The following is a 24,992-nucleotide window of genomic DNA, read 5'->3' as shown; positions in this document are numbered from 1 at the left end:
AACAGTGTTACACAAAGTTGCCTCAGAATGATGGAATCACCTATGAGCTTAGCTGGAAATTACCAAAACGGAGAACTTTTTTATGAAAAAAAGACAACCTCTGATTTCAATAAAAGTTGAAGGCACTTCGAAGTACTCCTTAGTGGTGGACTACACAAAGGCAAATATCAACTGATCATTCTATAGCTAGATGAGCTGATTGTGAAGAATTACATTGTGAGGAAATTCATAAGTCAGTCAGAATCCTCAGGAGCAGCCAACAAGCAGTCGTTGACAAGGTTTCCAGGGAATGATTTAAAAAAAGGAGATGATAAGATAAATCAAAACCTTTGTGAATTAGTTGCATTGGAGAGCTGAAAACATTTCCAAATGAGAAACAAAGCAGACATAACATTAGTTATGATAAATAAGTGGATGGTGCCTTCACCACCTTTACCATCCATCCATCTTTGGTACATTTACAGAAGTTTTCTAATTTCGCAAAGTAAACCTGGAAATAAAAAATATATTAGCAGGAAAAAAAAGTCTAATTTGTATCTAAGGTTTTCATTTCATCAACCACTTTAGACTTTGTATCACATATCTATACTAGGAATAATTAAAATACAGTACACAGTATTGCACTAGCTCTCCTAAATAGGTGTGCTACTAGAAAATGTCTTGAATAAATGGATTTTGACCTACCAGTATCTGTGTAGGACACACTGTTGAGAATGTTTCATTTAGGACATTTCAGAAATGAGGCTATACACATCACAATGCTTAAGCAACAATGAAGTAAATACAAACACCCCATGTTTCCATGCATAACATTATCACTCCTTTATTTTCCCTACTTAGTAGAGAAAAAAAATCTGCTTTTACTCATGTCTAACTTGCACTATATAAACAATGTCTACAGTATATAGACTGCCTTTCAAGGCTATTTTATTTCACTGCCTAAAGCTAAATATAAAAGCATTTATGTCACTCTTTAGGTTTTGACCATACCCTTTAGTATGAGACTCTTGCATGAAAATCCTTTTGTTTTCACTTATCTCTACATTGAACTTTTGGTAGGATTTGTTTTTGTGAGTATTATCTGAAATAAAATACAGATTTTTAACATTTCAGAGTGGAAGAAAATCACTTGCAATAATATTTAAGTAATTTTAGTACAGTTTTAAAGCTCCCTATTTGGCATATAAATACCCCCTATAATACTATTAGGGAGTATAATAATACTCCCTATTTGGCATATAAATTTGAAAACTACCATGCCACCTTGCTTTTAATACTTTTCCCCATTTTTCCAGACTTTTTGTGCAATTAAGTTTTTTTCTTAAATCTTAACTAATCTCCTTTTCAGTCTTTCAGACAAAGCTATTCTTCAGACAAGGGTGAAAAAAATCAATGATGTTTTAGACTGAGCTTTTTGCTCTGATGACACTGTAATTGTTGGGAGCCCACTTGGCACCTGTCTGTGAATTTTTTTCATACATCTGCTTTACCTTTCTGCCCTGCATGCTGAGACAGAATCTTCCTCTGCAATGATAAGGAGCTGCTTGAATCCCCCCATCCCCATCCATAACTCAAGTATTCAGTCATATTATTTTTTTCACCTAGTTTTCTAAGATCCCTCTTTCACACATTTTTCAAATTATTAACTTAAACTTTAAATTCTGTCACGTCACTAATATTTCTGATGTATATAAATAATGAATACCACTTCAAACATTAAACACCATAATTCCTCAGCCTTATCAATGTAGGAGAAAATTATTATTTTATTCATAACTTTCACTGCAAATTACTGAGATGATTTCTAAATGTTAGCACATTTAGTCTTACTAGTTTCCTTAATTGCATTCCGTAAAAAACTTTACCAAAACCCTTGGGAAAGTCCAAATAAATTATATGAAGCATTTCTCCCTCATCCATTACTTTGATGACATGTGTAAAGAGTTCTAGCAGATCAGAGGAGGTTTTCTTTCAGCAAAGATTCCCCAGCTTCCTGTAGCAGAAATTAATCTAAAGCTTTGCTTGTAATTCTATTTTCGATACATAATGATATATAAAATATATTATTACAATATATTCAGTCATTTTAACTAAAACTGAACTCACACTTACAGGCCAGTAGGATAATACTAGTGTGCTGGAAAAAAAAGGCAGAAAAAGCAAAACAATTTCCAAATTTTAATATTCCATTTTTCAATAGGCAATTAAGTGCTAATAAAACTTGCATCAGATCAAGCCCTTCAGTTCCTTAAAAGCTTTGTGTGTATCCAATCAGCCATCTGATTCCAGTTCCTTTTCAAATTTCTCTTATTTCCTTTATTGCCTCAACTTAATATAATAGCTCGCTTTAAAGTGCAAGATACTTCATTGCATTTTCTGTAGGAAACTCCATACAAATAAATCTTTCAACTTCTCTGTAAGAGTTCTTTTGAAATCTTTTCTTTTAAAAACAGCAGGTCTGATGATATTTTCATAAGTTTTTCAGGTTCTGATATAATTGAAAAAGTCTTTGGTAGTTCTTAAATCTTCAGCTTTAAGGTCTTCAGACTACTTCTTAGAATATATATTCCATCTTCCATTTTTCCTGACACAATTTGTGTTTTGTTTCAATTGTTACACTCATCTGGAATTTATCTGGAAGAGGCTATATTTGAAGTGAAATAAACTCTTAACCCTCACAAGTTTTTGCATTTATTTTTAATATTTTTCTTAATCATCTGAGACTGATGTGACTTTTTAACTCCTATTCATGAGGTAATTCAAAAAATTGCTATTATTAATTTCATGACCACAAAAGGAAATACAAATTTCTACTTTATTACAAGGAATTACAGTAGGACACCCGAATATTATCACATATAGCAAAAATTTTGCAACTCAATTTTGAAGTGTCACAATAGAATGAAAGAAACTATATAAATAAATTTTAAAATTATATTTCTGCCCCATGTATTTTGATTAGGAATTCCTCACTCATGTACCATTTTTGCAATGTTTAATTTTTTGTTAGACTAGATTTTCCTTTTTTTGTTCAACCATATCTCTTTCTGCCACAGATGATCATAGAAGATATGTTTTTCAATGTTATATAAAAGATTTGTTTACAGTAATTTGATTTTACTATTTTCCTACCAGAATAATATTATCCTAATGTTTCCTTTCTTCCAGAAAGCTCTGGCAGACTTTCCCCAGTCTGGGTAGGGTTTGTCCTGAAGCATCATATCTGTGACCTATAGGGAAAGAAGAAATAACAGACAGTTACGATGGTGTTACATAAGGCAGTACTAGCAAGGACTTTAGGAACATCTCTATTTCATGTGTGGCACACCTGCATCAGTTCAGCTAATAATGATAAGGGACAGCAGACTAATAGCATGTCCAGTGTTATTTGCAATCAAGATAACGAAGATTGGGCTACATATTCTGCCTCTAGAAGTGCATGCAGCTCCTTGAGAAACAATGAAACCTGTCGACATCCAAAGATAAGAGGATAAGAGGAACCAGTCTAAAAGTTACAGCAGTCTACAGGATGTGAGTTACATTCCCCTGTGGCTGTGAAGCTTTCTGGCCCAATCTGGGAGAGGGGAACCACTTCCCTGAGAGCAGCATCAGCAGAATTTCCACTCTCAAAATCAGAACTGCAACTAGGGAGTGGAAGCCTGTGATTTAAGCACTATATAACATTTATAATGTCCTCTCCATTCCCACTATCAGTATAAAAAGCACCCTTGGGACAGGCAACAGAAAAAAACAACAAACCTTAAAACTTACCAAAAAAATTAAAAGTATGAAATATTTATTCTCATTTTCATAATTCCTATCTAAAGAGACCATCTGTTTCTCTGTCCAGAGACTCATATGTATGCAGTACTTCTGGGTGGTACATGAAAGTATCAAAAATTACTTTCAGCTCAGTGAAGGAAGTGAATACCCCTCAGGCACCTGCTTCTTTGGAAAGCTATGTTTTCATATCCATTTACTTCAAATTAACTGTACTAAAAGGCACCAAAAGTTACATCACAATAAACTCACAAATTCTGTTGTGCAAAAGGTCCAGAGTGTAAAACCTATCCATTTGTAAAGATCTAAGAAATAATTGATCAGGTAAAGGGAGTGGGGGTGACTACCTGGTTCAAAATGCAGATAAGTAAACAAAATTCTATCTCATTGTTATCAGAGTAGAGTGGGAAATTACTGTGTGTTTTGATCAAAAGGAAAATAAATCCTAAGGTTTCAGAAGGAAATAACTTCAAAACTGAAGACAAAATTTCACAGATGCTTTAAAATCCAGTTTATCATCCAGAGTGTAAGATATCACTTTCAACCAATGGAATTAAGAGTGTTTATCAAAAAGAACATGTGGCCAATGACTAAATTTAGAATGGATTCAACTGCTAAATTTTGGCTTCAAGTCCATTTGGGGTTAAAAGTGCTCAAGGTATTAGCCTGGACTGGGTCCAAAGGATAATGGCTATGTTAAATAAATAGAAATGCACATGCTAAAATTTTATTATTCCGTTAAACCTAACTTTAACAAAGAACAGATAATATCCTAAAATACCGCCTTTATTAACTCTTCTTTGTGGATAAATATTTTCTCTGATCAGCAAGCTATAATATTTTTTATAAGATCCCAATTATCTAAATAAATATTTCAATAAATATTTAATGCTGAACAAGACTTCTGTAATGATTTAATTCACTACTTTCATAACACTTTTTTTTTTATTCCTCTTAGGAAGAGTCTACATAGTAATGAATATTTGCAAAGTAGAGTAGATACTGCAAGAGGCTTTATTCAAGTTTCAAAATAGTTTATCCAGATGCTTTCTGGAAAATTATTATATGTGGGAGAAGGATACAATTTGCAGCTCTATGACCAATTACTAGAGGAGCATGTTTCATAAGAATGACATTCGAGATGGAGATATTTTCTGAGGAAAATGGCAATATGAGGCAGGAAATGTTCTTTCTGATATCAAATAGTTGGTCTTTCATCTCCCAACTTCACCATTAATTTAAAGTCATATCACCAGATCAATGTAGGGTCAGTTCCAGCTAAATTGGCTGAAGCAGAGACAGTCATTAAAGGGATGCATTCCATAAAGAGAAATCCAATTACCTTTTGCATTAGAGAAATCAAATTCATTTTCTGATTTGGTCAAGGACAGTCACAGTAGAAAACAGCTCACAGGAGAAAAGCACTCAACACTGTCATACAGCAGTCAAGTTTTAGATATATACCAAATACCCATTGTTTTTAGAAAAAGAAAAAAATAGAAATTTTATTTGCAGAATTTAGTGTAAAGAAATGTGTGTTTTTCTTTCTCTATTCCTATTTCACAATGTAATTGCTGGACAGCATACATTTATCTCTGCTTTACTGGACTATGTTTGAAAACATTGCTGATACATGGGAATTGAAAAAGAAATTTGAACATTTTAGTAAATGTCTGCCTGCATCTTTCGTAATCAAGATAAAATAGGGAAGGTCACTTACAATGTAATTAAGTAATGTATTTTTTTCTTGAACAATGAGATGCAATATACTTTAATCAAAAATTACACTGCTTCAGTTCAAAAAGGAATGACACCTACATACAGACTGTGTATACACTTTCATTTTATTTAGTGTTTCATGAGAGAAACAGTTACATGTATTAAATTGCATAAGCAAAGATGTATCACACATACTGCCTGGCTTTATAAGTTACAAAAATGGCACAAAAAACTCCATTTCCATTAATAATTAGTATGTCTTATACATATAATGGAATTTAATTTTCATTTTGCTGTGTAAAATGTGACTTTATCAGCTATTCATATTAGTCACATTAATTATGAGGCTAACTCATAATGGTTTTAAAAAGATATATTTTTGTCATTAATAGCAAAATGCTATGATTACCATATTTCTGTTACAGAAAAATAAAAATTGTTCCTTTTGATATGATCTTTCTGATGTTTGACACAATCATCAAACCACAGAAAGGCTTGGGTTGGAAGGGACGTTACGGATCCTCTAGTTCCAACCCCACCCTGCCATGGGCAGGAAGACTTTGCACTGGACCAGGCTGTTCAGAGCCCCATTCACCCTGGCTTATGATGATGGCTTATGATATAATACAATAATTTGAAAAGTGATGTTGTATCACACAGAAGAAAGAATCTGGGATTCAAAGTCATTCAGAGCAAGTAACATAATCAGATAAGGAGTGCAGAAAGCAAAATCATAGAAAACTTCCAAAAAAAAACCCAACAAAAGAACAAGATACCAAAGTACCTGAGATGTACCAAGTGGAACAGTGAGACACCTTAAGGATCATTTATTCCTTCCATGCAGTTATTCTTTGAGCCTATTGCTCAGGATATTCTGCACATGCTTTACATCTGTCTGTAAACACCCATGTCAAATGATGCTACCTTGTACCTCACAGGGTCCTTCACAGCAGAGGAAACCTCTGTACTTCTGCACTGGGAGTGTCAGGCAAGGCAAAGTATTTCTTCTAAGTTAACAGCAAGAGAAACTTCCCTTAAATTTTTTTTTTTTTTAAATAAAAATAAAAAAAGACCTCATACTTTGGTCATGCCTACAAACTATCATCCAAATACTTCACTAGCAGGAACTATGCTATCATCTTCAGAGCACAAAGAGATAACCCACAAAAAACTAATGTGGCACAGGCTGCTGGCCAAGATGTTTTCATCTGACAAATTGCATTTTACAAATATAGAAACATGAAAGCACATCAGTTGCTTTAATAGTATCACTTCTTCTTATAAGCAGCTGCAGAAACTGTTTCTTACTAGAGAAATGGACTCTGGGCTTTAGGACACAATATGTTCTATGCTGCAATATTCATGAACTGGAGACAAGCCCTTAACAGAGCATTTTCATTGCTTTATTCATACTCGGATAAATCATCAAAACAGGGCAAGAGCAGTCCTCTGGAATTCAACAGAATCTCAGATCCACCAAAAAAAAGCCTAAAACCACAAATCAAATGGTGAAATATTCAGTATTTTTGGATTATTTTGATAACACAATGAGTAGCAAAAAGTCTAATGGACAGTAGGACTTCAACATTAAATAGCAGGAAATAAGTTTGTGTGCAACTACTCAGCAGAAGGATGTGGCATCACAGTGTTATTGTTGGAAAACAGAGTACCCTGAATAACTGCATTTGCCAAAATATATCTACCACTGTCAAATATATGACTCAAATATTAGAAGTTTTAATTTTTTTCAATTTTTATAATTTTATAATTTTAAATATCTTATTCTAAATCATAAGCCCCTTTGCAAGTAGCACTATATTAATTTCACTTGACACTCAGCCTCTAAATAGTGAATAACTTGTACTCCACTCACCCCAAACTCTAAACAAGAAACATTCATTATTTTCAGTCCTGCAACTGGGGCATTTCATTGATAAGAGTAAATATCATAAATTCTAAAATCTTTCAGGAATTCTAAGGATGCCATAGTGCCAGGCTAGGCCAGAGGGCAGTTTCCCACAGCATGACCATGAACATTGCATTCCTCATGAAAAGAATCCATCAACAGTTTTGCAAAGACTGAACATGGCCTGTGTGTTTCTGAAAAGTATGTGAGTCCTTTTCTAAAAAAAAAAAAAAAAAAAAAAAAAAAAACAACTGGGGCTAAATCAGGTTAAAGTAATTATGTTTTCTGAAGTCAGAGTGTCAAGTCTATGAGAGCTAATGCATGCTGCTGAGGGGGATACACTCCCCTTGCTTTGCTGTTATGTGCTTTTAGGTAAGAGCTATATATAGGTGTCCCACTAACTGCACATCAATTCTTTATCATATCTCAGTCTTTCAGTACTATACTACATCACAGTGATTATATACCAAGCTATGGAAGCATTTAGTACTCAGTCATTAAAAGTTTTTATCCATTGCTTTTCTCTTTGAGATCTGTAAAAATGGTGGAGCTGTTCACTTGATGTATAAAAGTAACCTATAGGGAAAATGTTTTTATACTTTTTTCATCTGGATTTCTGGGAGAAAATTGTCTTCTGTGAATGGTGACCAATCTGATCCTCTTCTACGGTGGCATGACAGGATGGGTCAATGAGGGGACGAGAGATGATGTTATCGTTTTCAACTCCAGCAAGGCTCTGTTTCCCATAATAACATCGTGGACAAGCTTAAAAATTTTGAGTCAGATGAATGAACAGTTAAGTGGATCAAGAACTGGCTGAATGGCAGAACCTACAGGGTTGTGGTCAGCTGAGTAGAATCCAGTTGGCAGCCTGTAGTCAGTGGTGTTTCCCAGGGATCAATACTGGGACCAGTCTTAACTTTCTTATCAGCAATGTGGACAATGGGATGGAATGTATACTCAGCAAGTTTGCAGATGGTGAGAAACTGTGTGGGGTGGTTGATATACCTGAAGGCTCTGCTGCCATTCAGTGGGATCTTGACAGGCTTGAGAGTTGGGCAGAAAGAAACTTAATGAGGTTCAGAGAAGGCAAATCAGGATCCTGCACCTGGGGAGGAATAACCCCAAGTGCCAGCACAGACTGGGGCTGACTTTCTGGAAGTGTCTCTGTAGAGAGGGACCTGGGACCTGGGGAATCTGGAGGGTGAGAGTTGACTGTGAGCCAGCAGTGTCCTTATGGCCAGGAGGGCCAATGATACCCTGGAGTGCATTGGGATGGCTGTGGCCAGCAGTTTAAGGGAGGTGATCTCACCCCTCCACTTGGCCCTAGTGAGGCCCACAGTGATGATGAGGGGTCTGGAGGATATCCCTTATGAGGAGAGACTGTGGGAGCTCGGCCTGTTTGGTCTGGAGAAGACTAGAGGGGATCTCATTACCACATATAAATATCTCAAAGGTGGGTGCCAAGAAGATGGTGCCAGACTCTTCAGCGGTGCCCAGTGACAGGACAAGGAGCAATGGCCAAAAATGAGAAACAAGTTCTATCTCAACATGAAGAAGAACTTCTTCACATTGATGGTTGCAGAGAACTGGAACAGGCTGCCAAGGGAGGTTGTGGAGTCTCCCTTTCTAAATCCACCTGGACACATTCCTGTGTCACCTGCTCTGAGTGACTCTGTTTTGGCAGGGACTTGGACTAGATGATCTCCAGAGGTCCCTTCCAACCCTTCCAATTCTGTGATTCTGTGACCATACCTCAGCTGTTACACAGCTCACACATGATAATATGCAATGCCTCTTTTAATTCTGAAGTTTTGGCAGCTGAGCAGAAGTGTCAAGAACTTTGTTACACATTCTTCTGAAATGACTGTTAATTTATTTCAGTCCCTTCTGCTGCATTTTGGAATAAACAAAATGTGTGTTTGAAAACAAATTTAACAAATATTTGTAATTAGGCTTACAGATCTATAAGGGGGGGGGACAATATATTTCAAGCTAAATATTAATCAGTTGTAAATTCACTACTAGATTTTAAAGTTTTTAATGCCTCTTCTATTTTGGAACATTCCTAATTTAGTTGATTTCTACCCTAAAAAAAAAAAAAAAAAAAAAAGAAGCTTCTTTTTGATTACTTCTCCTTCAATAAACTTTATTGTTTTCTTGTTTTAAGCAGAGCCAACATTGTTCTTGTCTTACCAACATATACTGTTCTAACAATAAGTATAAAACAACAAAAAACAACATTACATTGCTGTCACAATTCAGTAACCAATATGAGGGATAAAGAATATTACAGTTCACTTTTGTGGCTCCCAGTACAATTTTGTTCATTTGCATGTTTTCCACCAAGTATTGTTCTTATGAGCTCTTATTCTCCCAATCCACAACATTTGGACATCGGTACTGTCTTACACCCAAATATCCACCAAAACCAGTTAAAAAACTTCCGTATAAACATGGATGAGGCATATGTTAATTACTGCCATCTTCACTTATCCATGCAAATTTATTTCTTCACCCAGTGAGGAAGCAGCAAGCCCCTTCTTTTTTAGCTAGAATGTCTTGATTTGGTTTTCTGAATATTGTCATAATGGTTTCTGCACAATCCATACCAGGATAACAACTCAATAAGATGGCAAGAACAACTAAAAATATATACACTTTAGGTTCAACTTTAGAAAAGTCACTTCTGCCAGCACTTCCTTTCCATTTCCAAAATCATTTAGGACAGAATGCTTCAGAAAACCAACATCTAGCCCACAATAAATTTAATAAAAAACTTCAGATATCAAAAGGTGAGTTGGGGAGAAATCTGGTATGCAATTATTTTAAATCTATTCAACTTATTCGGGAAATTATACTCTGTATTTCAATACCAGGAGAAATAATTTCTAAATAAATTTTGTTTTTCCTAAAAGCCAAATCTAAAATTGAAAAAAAAAATAAAAATAAAAAAGGAATTATTTTCTTTTAAATGGAAATTCTTTGACAGTTCATAAATATAAGTAACTGTTTATGATTAATTTTGCAGTTGAAGCAGAGCTTCTGCTGAAAAACTCTAAGCTGAGCCATTTAGTTTCCTTACATATTTCAAGTCCTTACTGTGCACACAAATCACAGTATAGATGTGCAACAAAAATCCTGGCTGCCATGTGGCAAACACTTGCTGCTTATATAATCATTGACAACACATTTGAGAAGATTTTTTCCTTGCTTTACAGCTTCCTTATTAGTGTTACAAATGCAGAAGCAGAGGTCTGGATAATGTCACATATTACAGACAAAGTGTGAGACATAAAACCACATCATGATTTTCATTCAAGGCATTCAGCTCAGTTCCATTTTAGGTTGTCATGGCATGAAAGTTTGCTTTACTCATTTAGGGAGCTTGATGCCCAGGTGAAAGGCCAGAGACAGAAGTCAGGCCGTGCTTGGTGCGCATGGCACATGCATCTAAATCAATGTACGTTCTTTTTATAGTCAGTGAAAAGAAAAAGCATCTCTGGGGTGAAATTCACTTCAAAATAGGTTCTGTTTTAAAGATGCACCTATTTTTCTTCACTCTAAACCAGAACCTGCTCAGATGATCACACTGCTGGAAGTCTGATAACATGAAGCCCAACATGGTTTCCTACATTTTTTATTGCTTCTCACCAAAGTGTCATTAACCTAGTTAGTGACATATGTGATGGCTCATAAGAGATGAGGTTTTGTCATAGGAAAGGGCTGTATTCATGCATCCTATGCCTAAAAACTAGGCTTTTGTCCTCAGTAGACTGTTTCAGACAAAGATACTTCGGGAATCCTTTAGAGTTCCTTTGGCAGGTCTGGAGGGAAGCTAGTGAAGGATTTTAGAGAATGGAGAAGTCATATTACAAAAGAGCAACATAACCTAGGGAGCAGAGCAAGCCAATGCAAATATCAGAGACAGATGTACTTTCCTAGGATTCCACAGAATGTATTTCTATACTTTCCTAGGATTCCACAGGATGTGTTTCTGTACTTTTGAGAATAAACCTGCAAAGTTCTCTAAGGAATTATCCCAAAGGTGCATTGGTTTTCTTTTGTGCTGTAGAGTACTGCTTAAAGCAGTAAAATCAGTGCTTATTTCTTAGCCAGTGTTATAGGCATTATCCATTGACTTTAATTCTAAAGACACACCTAGGCAAAATATCAGCCTTCCAGTCTCCCCATCTTCCGTAGCTGCAAAATTAGACTCTTCACAATTTATCCTTTCTTTAATCCTATGTAATCAATGTAGTGACTTACATTGTACTGCTATCTACAAACCAAAGTACTGAAGAAAGAATTGAGCCAGAACCTGATTAGTAAAGAGGTAGCCTAGAAGGTTCAAAATGAGTTAATGCTGAAAGGGAATTTTTATTAAAAATTCAAGAGCAGTTTTTAAATTAGGGTTGGATCCATAACATTTTAGAATATTGGAGGAATGCAAGCATTTCCTTATTTACCTCAGCATTTACAGGTTCCCAGTTTTGAGCTGTACAGTCACATCACATAACATAGAGATTTTGTTTTATCATATATGAAACTATATACCAAATGGTGGTACATAGTAATTAAGTTGTGGTTCATCCTCTGAGACTCTCTCAACCTAAAATTTTGATGTCTGAATGTACCCATCACAGACAAGTTCAAGCCTGTCCCATAAAGGACTTAGAACTCAGGATGGTCACTATGTGCAACAATGAAAAACTTGGAATAAATTCTGGTTTCCTTTGTTGCAATGCAAGATAGATGCTGAGCTGCTCTGGATAGATTGCCAGCTGTTCTGGTTATACTGACAAGGAGTAGTTACATCTCTAAAGACAGCTCTTCTGGACTTGGCAAACAGGAACCAGACTACCTTCTGTAGAGCAGAGTATCGGCTTAGACATGGAATAAAGATCAGTTCCCAAGACATGAAGGAATCCCATGCCAGACAGGTTCACAAGACAAAGGTTTCTACTGATCAAATTTAATTTCAGACTTTTCTTCTTTCAACATCTCCATCTAACAATTTTCTCAGTAACACTTGCACACAGCCATGTGCTCTAACAGATGCAGACAGCTTTCTGATGGGCCATTAGCTATTACTCTTGAGCAGTGCCATCATTTTTATTTGTATCATGATGCCCTCAGAGACTCACAGTTGGAGTTGTAAACTGTCAGTGTCTGTGTAGGCTATGTTTTGATGTGCCAGAAGGTCATCATTTGCTGTTCTGACAATCGCAGTTTTGAAGTTCTTGCTCTTCAGAAAAAAAGTGACAACACCCATGTCACTTGGTGCCTTTCACATGCCTTCTCCTTTCCTACAAATAACTTTTAATTATATTTGGGAAGTTAAAGGATGAAAAGAACAATAAATTTTTAAATAACTCTAATCCAACACTTGAGTACACAGTGTTAGTGTGATTCTGTGGCATGCGAGGAAGCAAAAAAAGTAATGTTTGTGACAATACTTTGTGACAATAGCATATTTCTAATGAATTATTTTGAGGTTGCTATTTTATTCTCTATTTAACTTCCACTTATCGACTGATGAGGGAGTATCTTGTTATGAATGAGTGAATGTGAGATACAATGGATGTTTGTGACACTCAATATTTGGGAATTGATTTCACTTTACACAGTTTGTTCCAGATCAACTGTTAAATAGGGTAAATATGGGTTACAAAAGCAGATCTTTCAAAATTCTCTACTGGGCTCTACATAATGCAGGACCTAGTAAAAGTGAATTAATCCATTCGAATGAAGAATGTGATTTCAAGCTCTGATGTTTACTCTCTGCTCTCCACCTCTCTGCACCCAGGCATGTAACCACAGGAGAACAATCTGAACACTGGGATGCCCCTGGCAATGGATGAGAGACACACAGGCCACTCTGCTGAGACACTTGCCTGTCTCCTCTTGCCAGAACAAGGTGCCTAATTAAATGAAAATCCATCTCCATGATGCTGACACCATGCTGCTTTTCCAGTTGATTCAAAGCTGTGATGTACTGACAGCTCAGAGTGGTTTCAATCCATTTCATTCCTTTACCAGAATCCTTAACTTCAAAGTAAAGGGGAACTTGAAACTTCCTTTACATGGCCTTTTCTGTTCTGCACTCAAGGCAAACACAGCTACTACATGACAATATTTTCACTCTAAATAGAGAATGAGAACAATTCTGCACAAAACAAGTTTCTCATGAAAACTCTTACTGAAAAACAAACTGAAAAATTTCATTAAGCACTTCTGAAAAACCTCTCATGGGCTCTTTCCCATATTTTCTTTATCATACTGTAAGGGATTATACAATTAGAATAATAGTTATGTGCAGCTGCTTGTCCTTTGACAGATTTGTGGGCAGCATCATTAATTGTTTTCCATTACATTTTTATATGGACGATACAATCACACAGAGAACACAATCCACCAAAGAAATCCTTCTATTTGTCTCCATTTCCTGTGCAATTCTGCACTTGAGGTGCAAGACACAGTTTTTTTCAATCCTCTTTAAATGGTAAAGAATTACTTTGGTCTTACTTCCAGAATAGAGTATGCATGGAAATTATTCCGTGGAAGGTGATTAGTACCAGTTTCACTTCAACAGAAGAAAATCTCCAGAATCTGTTGCAAAGTCATTTCCTACTCTGAATAACAAATATTTTGTTTTGAAAAGTCAGTCAATTATTTTTCCTGTTGGATTATGTTTATTAAGAAAACCTAGGCAATTTTAACAACACAGATTATAATTAACATGCAAAAATACCCATCAAAAATTCACAAGAGAATGTAGTATCTTATTAGAAATCTGAGAAATAATGATTACTCTTAAACTGTGTAGGTGTAGAAGAAGAGATTACAGGCAACCTTGCCCCAATAAGTCACAGTTGTACTAATTACCAAAGAAGAGGAACAGCCTGGCCCTTAATGTGTCACAGCTGTGACTAATAAAGATAAGTGTGATAAAAGGGATGGGTTGGCTCCTAGGAGGGACGTTGGGGGAAGAGGACGTTGAGGAGCTCTGAGGAAGAAGGAATCATGTAGAGAGCCACAAAGAAGACTGAAAGAAAGAAGAGATTTGCTACAGTAAAAGATGTGCTGTGAGGTCTGATGGAGTTGGAGCTTGCAGTCATAGCTGAGCTGGGTGAAAGCTGAGTTCAGAGTCTGCAAACCAATACTTGCAGCCACAGTCCAGCAGGAAATAGGAACAGTCAGAGTCTGCAGCTGGACCCTACAGTGGGAGCTTGCTGCAGTCAGAGTCAGGATGGATGAGCTGTAAAGAAGAATAAACTGGGACCCTTCTCATGTTGTGGAATGAGAGCCTGGGTCTTGGCTCATTTCTACCCTCTAATGAGAGCTCTGCTGAAACAACTGTATTGGCATTGTTCAAGGAATTCTCATTGCTGAAGAAAGAACCCAAAATGAATGTTGCTATTCCCTGAATAGGGAACTTTTGGGATTAAATATTTAAAGTTGAGATCCTAAATGAAGCTGTCTCTATTAAAAAAATCATAATATTGAAGGCCCTGAGGATTTCAAGTGATATTGTTAGTCCCTTAAAATTGTGTGATTGGCTCAGCTATACCAAATTAAGAAAGATTTTACCATTAAGTTTCATTTTATTTTCATTCAGATTAGAAGATTCATGTTTTTTCAGCCTTTCCACCAAATTTATGCCTTGAAATAAAGTAGAGTGTAAGACACTCTTATATCATATGAAACTCCCCTTTGGCTTGCTGATAAAATTGCTGCTACTGTAGAGTCAAGAAAAATATTACAGATTTTTAACAGCTCCAAATATTGATTATTTTTTTTTTGTACAGTAAGCACCAAAGGGGAAGCTGGTTATTAAACATTAATGGATACAACAGGACACATTTCACACTGATCCTTGTTTGGGAAGAATATTGAAGACACAGGGGGGATAAGGGTTTGTGAAGAATTCTTAAGTACTTGTTGGGTTGCCGGAGAGGATTTCAGAAAAGGAGCTACAGCAAAAAGAGAGCTGAGAGAAATTGCAGTATCTCTAGGGACAGAATTTCACACTCCCTTCTGGACTTGTGCTGAAATACGTTCCACAGCCAATTTCATAGTAAGTAGATAAGAGGTTTTGCAGACTGGGAAGTCAAGGATTGCTAGAAATGATTGGTAGTAACATTGTGTTCTCACATGCATGCCCTTGGCTATAAAAAAATAGCTGTCTTTAACCAAAATGCTTAGTTACTGAGCATAGGCAGAACTTCATACTTTTGTTGGTTTTCTTCAATAAGAAGTGAAAGCGTACCAGGACCTCTGGGCAAAGAGAACATTCAAAGAGAATGGGAAGAAATTTCTTCCACTTTTAAGGATGTTTGAGAACACAATCCTTAAAATAGAGCTGTTTTTCAGCCCATGGTATACCTTAATTTGAAATTTAATATCTCATATAAAAAAAGAATCAAGGTTTTTTTCAGATTTTCTTTTTTGTCTTCGTATGTATGACTAGCCATCTGCAAGCATTCATCCCATGGGGAAGCAAGATTGATGTCACTTAGAAGAAAACCAACATTACATCATGGTTGCAGAGTTATTGCCATTAGTTAGATGTGGGTTTTTTTATCTACTGTCTACACACAAGACCATGGGAAATCACCAAATGGTCACTCATTAAAACATACTCTTGCCTTATACATATTTTTAAGAAACACTGTAGCAAAAACCAATGCATTCTTTCAAAAAAACGAAGGAGAAAAAGCTCAAGGAGACCAACCTTACATGAAAGGGAAAGTTAGTTTTCTCATATGTTCAGATGTTGCAAATTTAAAAATGCTGCTTTATCAACATGGTGTAAAGCAGATTTTTTAATCAGATTCTCCTTTGAGCAACAATTTTTGGTCAATTACAACTTCCCATGTGGACACTTCTCAAGGCTGAGCCATACTGTGTGCACAGCTGATACAGTACAATCTTTGCTCTACAGCTGATCTTGTTTGTCGTCTCAGCTTACTTGATTAAGTATTTTAATCAGTGTTTTGCTTAAGACCATGCACCTTCTGTTGAAAATTGTCTGGCTGGTATTTTTAGTTGAAAACCAGTTGACTTCTCAACATCTTACTTAGACTTAGTCCATTTTTCATGCCATAATTTTTGAAGGGTTTATAACTAGTATCTTGAATTCTTTCTTTCTTTTTTGCAAAAAAAGTAATGTTCTCCAATACTTGTAAATTCTCAAGTAATAATGATGGTAAACAGTTTCCAATGAAGCTGCTAAGCTGTCTTAAGTTTAGTGTAGTGCCTTGGAGAATATATAATAAGACTGCCTTATTTTGCTTTAAATGCTGACCATTTTGCCTCTGAAAAACAAAATATTGTTTAGTAAAATATTTTCCCTTATCTTCTGACTTTTTTGTTAAATTGCCCATTGTATTCAGCCAGATTAGGTGTTTTATTCATTTTTTGGACAGAGTAGTTCTGATTTTTCTCCCAGAGTTCTCAAATGAAATGCAGATTACATTTACATGCTTGAACCAGCTTAGATGTACGCTCTGAAATCACCTTTATTCTATTCATTCTATGTTTATATATGTCTCCCTTATGATATTAACATAACCCAGGAGTATTATCATTTGGAGTTTTCTGAGTAGACTATTTGGCTGAGCTCCAGCTCCTTGCCTTTCTCTCTTAGCACAAGGAGGGAACCACTGTATTTTGGAAAAATTTAAATCTGCCCTCCAGAGCCCACACCATATTTTCTTAATATCTACTAGAAATTTTTGTTGATAAATGAGAAACAAAAGCTCACTGACTAAGCATAAACAGAATGACTTTAAAAAATTATATCTTTACCTTATAACTGTAAAGAGAAGGCAAAGATTATTAGATTATTATTAGTGTTCTCAAATAATAACTACATATTCTCAAGTGATATGAGACAAAAAAATTAACTGGGAAAAGATAAAAGTACTATATTTACTGGATATCCACTACTGCAATAGCTGAAGTAAATTTATATCTACAGCCGATTTACTTCAAATTATATCCCCTCTCTTTCAAACATGTATGTTCCGCTTTACTAAAGTTTCATCCTTGCAGCCTTGACTACATTAGGTCACCTTTGAACCAGTCCTTAAAGTAGTTTTGATGCCTCTGAATTCTCGCTGTTAATCATAAGTCCTTACTCAAAAATATATATTTTAAAATTACTCCGCCCAGGATTATGTAGCCTGTTTGCGTGAGAGCACTGTAACCTTTTATCTGGTAACTCCACTCTGATTCCAGTGTGAAAGACAGTCTGTTGAAAACTAAGCTAGTGCTGATGCACTTGCATTTTGGCCCAGGTGCATATCAACCTAGGAGGCATACTGCTGGTTTAACTACTACCCAGGCGAATTAATGTGGTAACACTTCAGGCACAAATGACAGATATAAGTGGTGATGCTCAGTATATGTATAATGCATAAAGCTGAGATACACATTCCCTGATTTCTTTTGTCACATAAGCAGGAATCTCATGAAAATGTCCCAGTCAGTTGGCTGAAAAATTGGAATAGAATTTTTAAGGTTTATTTTTATAAGCATATAAACTTTATCTATATATGCTTGAAAACTAGTAATGTCTGTAAACACTTTTATTAAAATTGCAGTTCCCCTCTGTATAGTGGCAAAAATATTTTATAACGGATGAATAATGAAATATGATCACAGTTCCAGATTAGCTAAAATTGGTATGACCTTAGGTCTAGTATGAAGCATTTCTCATGTAAAAATGCAGTACATACAGGCATTTAGTTTGCAATAGTGCTTCCTGAATCCTATGTAAACCCAAAGTTTAATAAAGACCATTATCAGCTTTGAAAACTTTTTTTTCATTTTTTTAATAGGAAAATGAAATAAGAAAATAGACAGTCAAAGATGACTGAAAGAGATTCTAGAAAGAGAGTGAGATGGAAGACAGAGAGTGAGAAGTATGGTAAAGATAAAACACTAAAAATAAGAGTATGAGTTGAAATAAGCTTAGTAAATTGACATAGTAGTGTGTAGTTGCAAAAGAATAAAGATCCAATTCAGAGCTGTTTGCACTCCCTTCAAAAGAAAGAAGGATTGACACTGACAGGTAGATTATCCCTAGATTAAAGAAAACTACAGCTTTAAACCAGGTACTAAAATATTTCATAGGACATCTCATCTTGACTATTAATTCCTGAAGTGTTTGAAAGGCAATCCAAACAGCTGTTAAGATAAAATACCAACCTACAGGACAAGAACCAAGCCAAGGTAGAACAAAGACACAGCTTCCATGAGCAGAAAGTTCACACCTAAGACCCCAGTGTTATCATATGCTTGAGACAGGCAGAAATTAGATACTACCTGAAGTTATTAAATATAAAATACTCTTAATTGGAGCAGTCTGTAAATTTTTCACTTTCATGAGTAATTAATCTTCAAAACACACAGAATCCAGTGCTGCCATGTGAATCATTGAAGAAACAGAGAGGAGCAATGGCTAATTGCTTAGTGATTTGTAAGATTTACTATCTCATTGGATAAACATTTGAAGAGACTTTATATGAGTCTTCAAAAACCTTTGGTCTGCTATGGAACCGTGCCCAGCAAGGAAAACTCTAAACTGACATCAATATAAACCAGCATGTCTTCTCAGTGGACTGCAATGCCACCTAAACACTCTTAGCTTGGATTCACAGGCAGCTGATCTAATGTGCTTTGGCCTCCTGAGATACAGGCAGTTTAATTTTGATGAAGGACCATGAAACATTGCTTTCATTTTTATGACCCGGGCCTGACATCTATGCACTCTGCACCTTTGTGCTTCTTAGGCTGGGTTTGCAAAAATGGATTTGCTACCTTTTTTTTCCCCCCATGCCAAATGAAAAGTAATGAAACTGATTCGTCATGTGGATATTTAATTCCAGTTACTAGGCGAATAAGTTAAACTATGTTGTAATCCTGTATTCAGAAGTCAGCAATTAAATTTAGTTTAGTATGAGAAGACTTGAGTTTTTTGTTGCTCTGAATGACGTTCTATCAACTGTTGATTCATTGAGGCTTCTTCTGTACTGGTCTACAAATAGGAAGGTGATTATCACTGTTGAATGAAGGTTTTCTGTGTCAGATGCCTCTGGTGATGTATCTTCACCCACCCCAGTGACCATGAAACTTTTGGGTTCCTATAATGTTGGACATAAATTTGAACAAGTCTTGATTCCAGTATTGCAAAGCTACCTATCCCTGGCTTTCCACACAGATGTGTCTCCTATCAGTCATTCTCAATACAAAAATAAGGCTATGAAATATCCAGGACAATCCTGCAAACAATTTATACACAGAATTTGCAGGCAATCTGGGGATCAGGTAATGGAACGACTGACTGCAGAATCAGATTCTTCAGTGTCAGTTCCTTAGCCACAACTAGTATTAAAAGTTACAGCCACAGTCACTATTACAAAGCAGTATTTCTACCATTTTAAATATTTTTTTTCCCATTTCTGACACAATTACCAAAAAACCCCACAAAACCCAAAACAACAAAAAAGCTGAGAATTACCAATGACTGTAAACAGGACATGTTTAGATCTGTTACTTGCAACCTGGTGCATACAATTGATTAAAGTGATCAGAAAAATGATTATTTGTTCGCTGTTTCAGTTTAACAATCAATGTAGCATAAAACCAGCATAGGGGTGTTTGATTTCATGTGTGATGTATTACACACATATATATACATATATGCATATTTCCTTTGTCAGATACTTATATTAAGCCCTCTTACGAGGACAAAAAGGAGGATGTAGGCTTTTGGAAAAATAAATTACTTGATGGATTAAAGTTTTGAAAACTACATTAAAGATTAGTGTATTTTAGTGGTGAATTTTTAATAACACTTAAATGTGGTAGTCGCTTTTTAGTGACTACACATGCAAGTACAAAAATATTAATTTATACATAAGAAGAAGCACTTTTGCCTTTCTGTCTTCAGTGCTCTTATGATCAACACAAGGACTAATACCCTGAAAAAATGAAACTGGGCCATAAGTCTCAGTGCTACAAAGACTTTTGTGTGAGCAGCAGTTTACAGACTGCAAAGTCAAGTGCAGTCAAAATTCCCAGGCTCAAGCTCTTGCCCCAGTCTCTAAGGCAGGGAAGACTATTATATTGGACTATCTACCACCTTACTGTCCTGCTTGCCACCTGCCTCCCAGCAGCATGCCATCCTCACATTTGCCTCATTGAATATCTTCCCATTCCTAGAATGAAAGAAAATTACCTAATAAATAAACAAAGGATCTCAAGGCTTAAGATTTTTTTGTAGAAGCTCAAAGATTAATTTTGTCTTCCACGAGTTTTTCTCCATTGATTCTTCTGGTTACACAAAATGATCTAAAAACATTCTTTGGTAGTCAATGAGAAAGCTAAAAGTATGCTAACTTTCTAGTAATTTGCATTGCCCCTACACTGCTACATTTGCCACTGCAAAATTAATTCAAAGTGCAAGAAAACAGAAACTGGCAATAAGAAAGTGCTTCTAGAAAGGAGGCTGATGAAGAGCTGAAGACACTGTTGCTGCAGAAATGTTACTGAAGGAAAGAACGAAGTACTTCTAATGGAAAAATTAGTATAAGGTAAAAGGGCATACACAAACAAACCAAGGCATATTTACATATTTTTTAAAGTCATTGCATTGCAAAAGTTCTCATTTGAGTACTAAGCAGAATATTTCTGAAGAGTGCTATATATGAAGGGCATTTCTCTGCCAAAATTCTTATATAATATTCTAAATATATGGTACTTAGACATCTATACTATTTTTACAACAGAATGCCCAGTCAGCACAGACAGTATACATATGGCTGCCCTTACTACATTATTTCACAGTACTCATTCTGTTGTAGGAAGATACTGAAATAGAACTAAAATACCTTTTGCCTCTGGTCATTCTTGCTTTTCTAATTTTTGACTATTTGATTTGTTTGAGTGTGTCGTCATTGATATTCTAGAGTCTATATTTTTCTGATCCAGGAAGTTTCTGATTTTTAAATTCTATTTTTATTAGCACTGTACATATTAGCATTATACAAAAATGTCACCTTTCAGAGAAATACCATTAATCATTATTATTTTAGCAGTTTTTAGAAGTTTTTTAGGTAACTGACAACATATTTTCTTTCTTTTTAGTAGCAACAGAATTCCATCTTCAAAATAAGTCCTGTGGTTTCTGACTATGCTCCTTTCTCATTAACTGCACTGTAAATTAGAAACCAAATAATAAATACTGTGGCACAATAATTAGGATTCCAATTGTCCAGTAATTCCAACTGTCTGTTAGAATGTGACTAGCAAGAGATTCCTATAGCTTACATTGTTTCATGACAATTTTCCATTTATGAATAAAATTGGGGACCCTAAAATCTATAGTTAGCTTCCTGAGACCAAAATAGCAAAGCTTTTAGCACCATTTTAAGCTGCCTGACTTTGTACTGAAGTTGCTGGAGAAGGCTTATATGAGCCACTCTGCTGACTTGTGTGTGGTTGTAACATCTGAAACTGATGGGTGGTAAAAGAGCACTGAACAGGCCATTTAAGAAACTTCTGCATGGCCATGACAATCTTAATTTCTAGACTTTTGGCCTCCACATCATCATAACAATATGCTGCTTTTTTCCTGCAGAATAAAGCAAAAAAAAACCAAAACCAAAACAAAACAAAACAAAAAAACTAAACAAAAAAACCAAACCAAACTAAACCAAAAAAACCCCAAGCAGATAAGCAGCACCAGCTACATAGAAATGTTAAGGAAGGCAAATAAAATTAACAAAGTCTATTTAATTTCAGCCCTTTGAGTTCAAAGGCACTTGCGCAGACTCTACCAGTTTGCTATACTGGAGATTTCATTGCTTTTTCATCACAGTAAATATCAAATTATGGGCTTATTTTGTAAATGCTTTGTTTTTGTTTTTTTTCTGGAGCTGTCTTTGCAGACAGCTTTGTATATTTGTTTTCTGTGTGAAAAACAGTCTAATGCGACTTTCACTGGAAATAATTTTCTAAGCTAACAGTATTTCTTGGCCCAGACCCCTAGTCTCAGACCTGGGCATGAGGGGACAGTAAAAGCTTCAAACTACATTTCTACTTTTCTGCTCCTACATATCCTTAAGCTCCGACTTAGCTCTCAGTGTTCAGACTGATAAACAGCAATGTTGTTTGCTCACATCTTCAAGCCATCACCATCACATCAATTTGCTGTCAATCTGCCAGGCCAAAAGTGTGATTTGTTACACCTGCAGCTCTAGTTACAAATGTGCAAACTTCATTCCTCTAAGAGCAGTGAGGTTCACACACCTGGACTGATGAGGTGTAGCTACGGCTTGCCAAGGACAACATCTTTTCTTTTGTTTGTTGGGATGTTAGTAATAATACACTGCAAATGCAGCAGATAATGGGAGTATGGCTCACCATCCAGATACCTACTGGAGGGTGAACTAGTGTGAGAATCTTCCCAGAAAAATCCAAGATGTTGCACATGCATGAAAAGTATAATATATCTCTTTGGAACTGCCCTTTGCAAATTTAACTTTCTGATGTTTGATGTGAAAGAAGTCTCAGCTGTCCTACACATGGCAATAAAAATGTCTTTTCCAAACAAAATCAAAAATGGAGTTTAGGATTCACATGGGATCCCAAAATACCTTCTGCTCATTTTGAAGGTTAACAGCCATTCTGACTCAGGAACTGCATCTTGCCAAAATCAGTGGGAAGTTACTATGAAAAAGGATGAAAGGGCTGAATTCTGCTCTCCATTGTACAGACTAGGGCAAGTCCATTAATGGGCTTGTATGGCAAGAAGGACCTTATTTTATATCCCCTAAAAGAGAATAGAATTCAGCCTAGACTCTACTATTCTGCCTGCATTCTTGTCCTTCACAAGGCAATCAGACTTTCCAGTCACATTTTATTGCACTCTCATCAGATCTGTTTGACACAAATTACAGATCTGATACTCTGGGTGCCTATCACTCTTCCTCATTAACAACATGTTATAGCACAACTGGCATCAATGTGGGGATGGCATGCTCAATTAAGAAACACGTATGCTACAAAGATGCTGGAAAGTACATATGAAATACAGAACTTAAAATTACAAAAAATCTTCATTAAATTAAATTTCAATCATGGGACACAGTTTAAAATATTAACAGCTTTAGAAATCATGCCAACTGCAAAATAGTTTCTAAATATTAATTAAAGTTTCTATTTAGAAGTATTTTATGCATGATTTCCTTGCCATCTGTATTTGTAAATTCTGAAAAGAAGAAAAATACAACCTCTGGTTAAAATTACCTGAAGGTACTAAAACTACTACACTGCTCAAATCTAAATTCAATAAAAGCATTCATCCTCCTTAAAAATATATTCCTTTCTAGATGAAAAGACTATCTATATCATATCTTTGTAGACTTGTCATGTGTCTACAAGCAGTGTCAAACTGTATTTTTAGCTATGGAGTTTACTTAATCCCACAAGGTTTTGCTTTGCCTTTATGTTGACAAATGAACAAGGCTGAAATATATGGGATCTGAGCTTCTGTCAAGATACACCCTGTTTCAAAACCATTGCTCTTGCACAGCTGTTTCCTTTAAGCTATTGACTTAAACACAGTTTTATTATTCTTCTGGGCTTATTACTGAATTCCTCAGCAGTTAATTTTCTCCAAGCTTTATCTTTATAGACAAGGCAAGAAAATGCAGCAGAATTATGATATACCAAGATGCAATGGGGTGACTTGTATAACTAATTTAACACCTGGGTTGTGGCTAGGTTTTCTTACTAGGTGTTCTTGTTTTTCAAAATATACTTGCAACATACTACCAGATGAAAGTGAAAATGCTATGTGCATTGCTTGTAATACCTTTCAGTTATTAGCACAGGCAGTCATCATTAGCAGCACATAGGCACTGCAGTGAAATGCTTAAGTTAGCAAGTTGACTTGCTGAACATAGTAGCACAGGAGACATACTCCTTACCTTGAATTTCCATGTCCTTTCTAATCAGCATTCTTCACAAAAAAAGTTCTTTCTCCTGGATTTTAACATTTATGATGAATGAAGGTTTGGTAGGCTGCCTATAAAAGTCAGTAAGGTGCACAAATACTTGAAAATAAGTGATTTGCTTATTGTTACCAACAGAAGCCAGTGCAGGAACTGGCTATATATTATATATAAAATATATACATATAAAATGCTATAGTAATGTCAGAGGTGATAGTAGTGTGTTTTATTCCTTTTATTCAGTATATATGTGTGGCAATACATTATCTGCAGAAACATGATTTTGAATAATCCTTCAAGGTCTTGTTAACTGCTCTGTCTAAAAATATTTCAAGAGTATGACATGAAAACTGTCTGCACAGAGTATTTAGTCTAGCTGCCAGACATGCTTGTGAGTCTCCTCTTTTTTCATTTAGAGAAAGGATACACATTTTCTTTTTCTTAAAGCACCAACTGTTTTAATATAAATACTTTTCAGTTGTTATTTTCAAGCAAATTAAAAGCTAAAGAAAACACTGGAGAAGCACAGAAAACAATCACATTACCGACAGGGTGTTATT

The 24,992-nt window shown here is 35.6% G+C and overlaps 1 protein-coding gene across 1 annotated transcript in view; it reads right to left on the bottom strand.

Annotated features, from left to right (window-relative positions):
* TMEM117 (transmembrane protein 117) overlaps positions 1-24,992 on the bottom strand; it is a 179,581-nt gene that overhangs the window by 63,559 nt on the left and 91,030 nt on the right. Inside the window, exon 5 of the mRNA XM_062491152.1 lies at positions 3,133-3,230. Within this exon, the coding sequence (XP_062347136.1) occupies positions 3,133-3,230 (98 nt within the window). The remainder of the gene's footprint in view (positions 1-3,132; positions 3,231-24,992) is intronic.

Source organism: Cinclus cinclus, chromosome 4, assembly GCF_963662255.1.
Source record: "Cinclus cinclus chromosome 4, bCinCin1.1, whole genome shotgun sequence".
NCBI lineage: Eukaryota > Metazoa > Chordata > Aves > Passeriformes > Cinclidae > Cinclus > Cinclus cinclus.
This window is presented reverse-complemented; position numbering and strand designations above follow the sequence as displayed.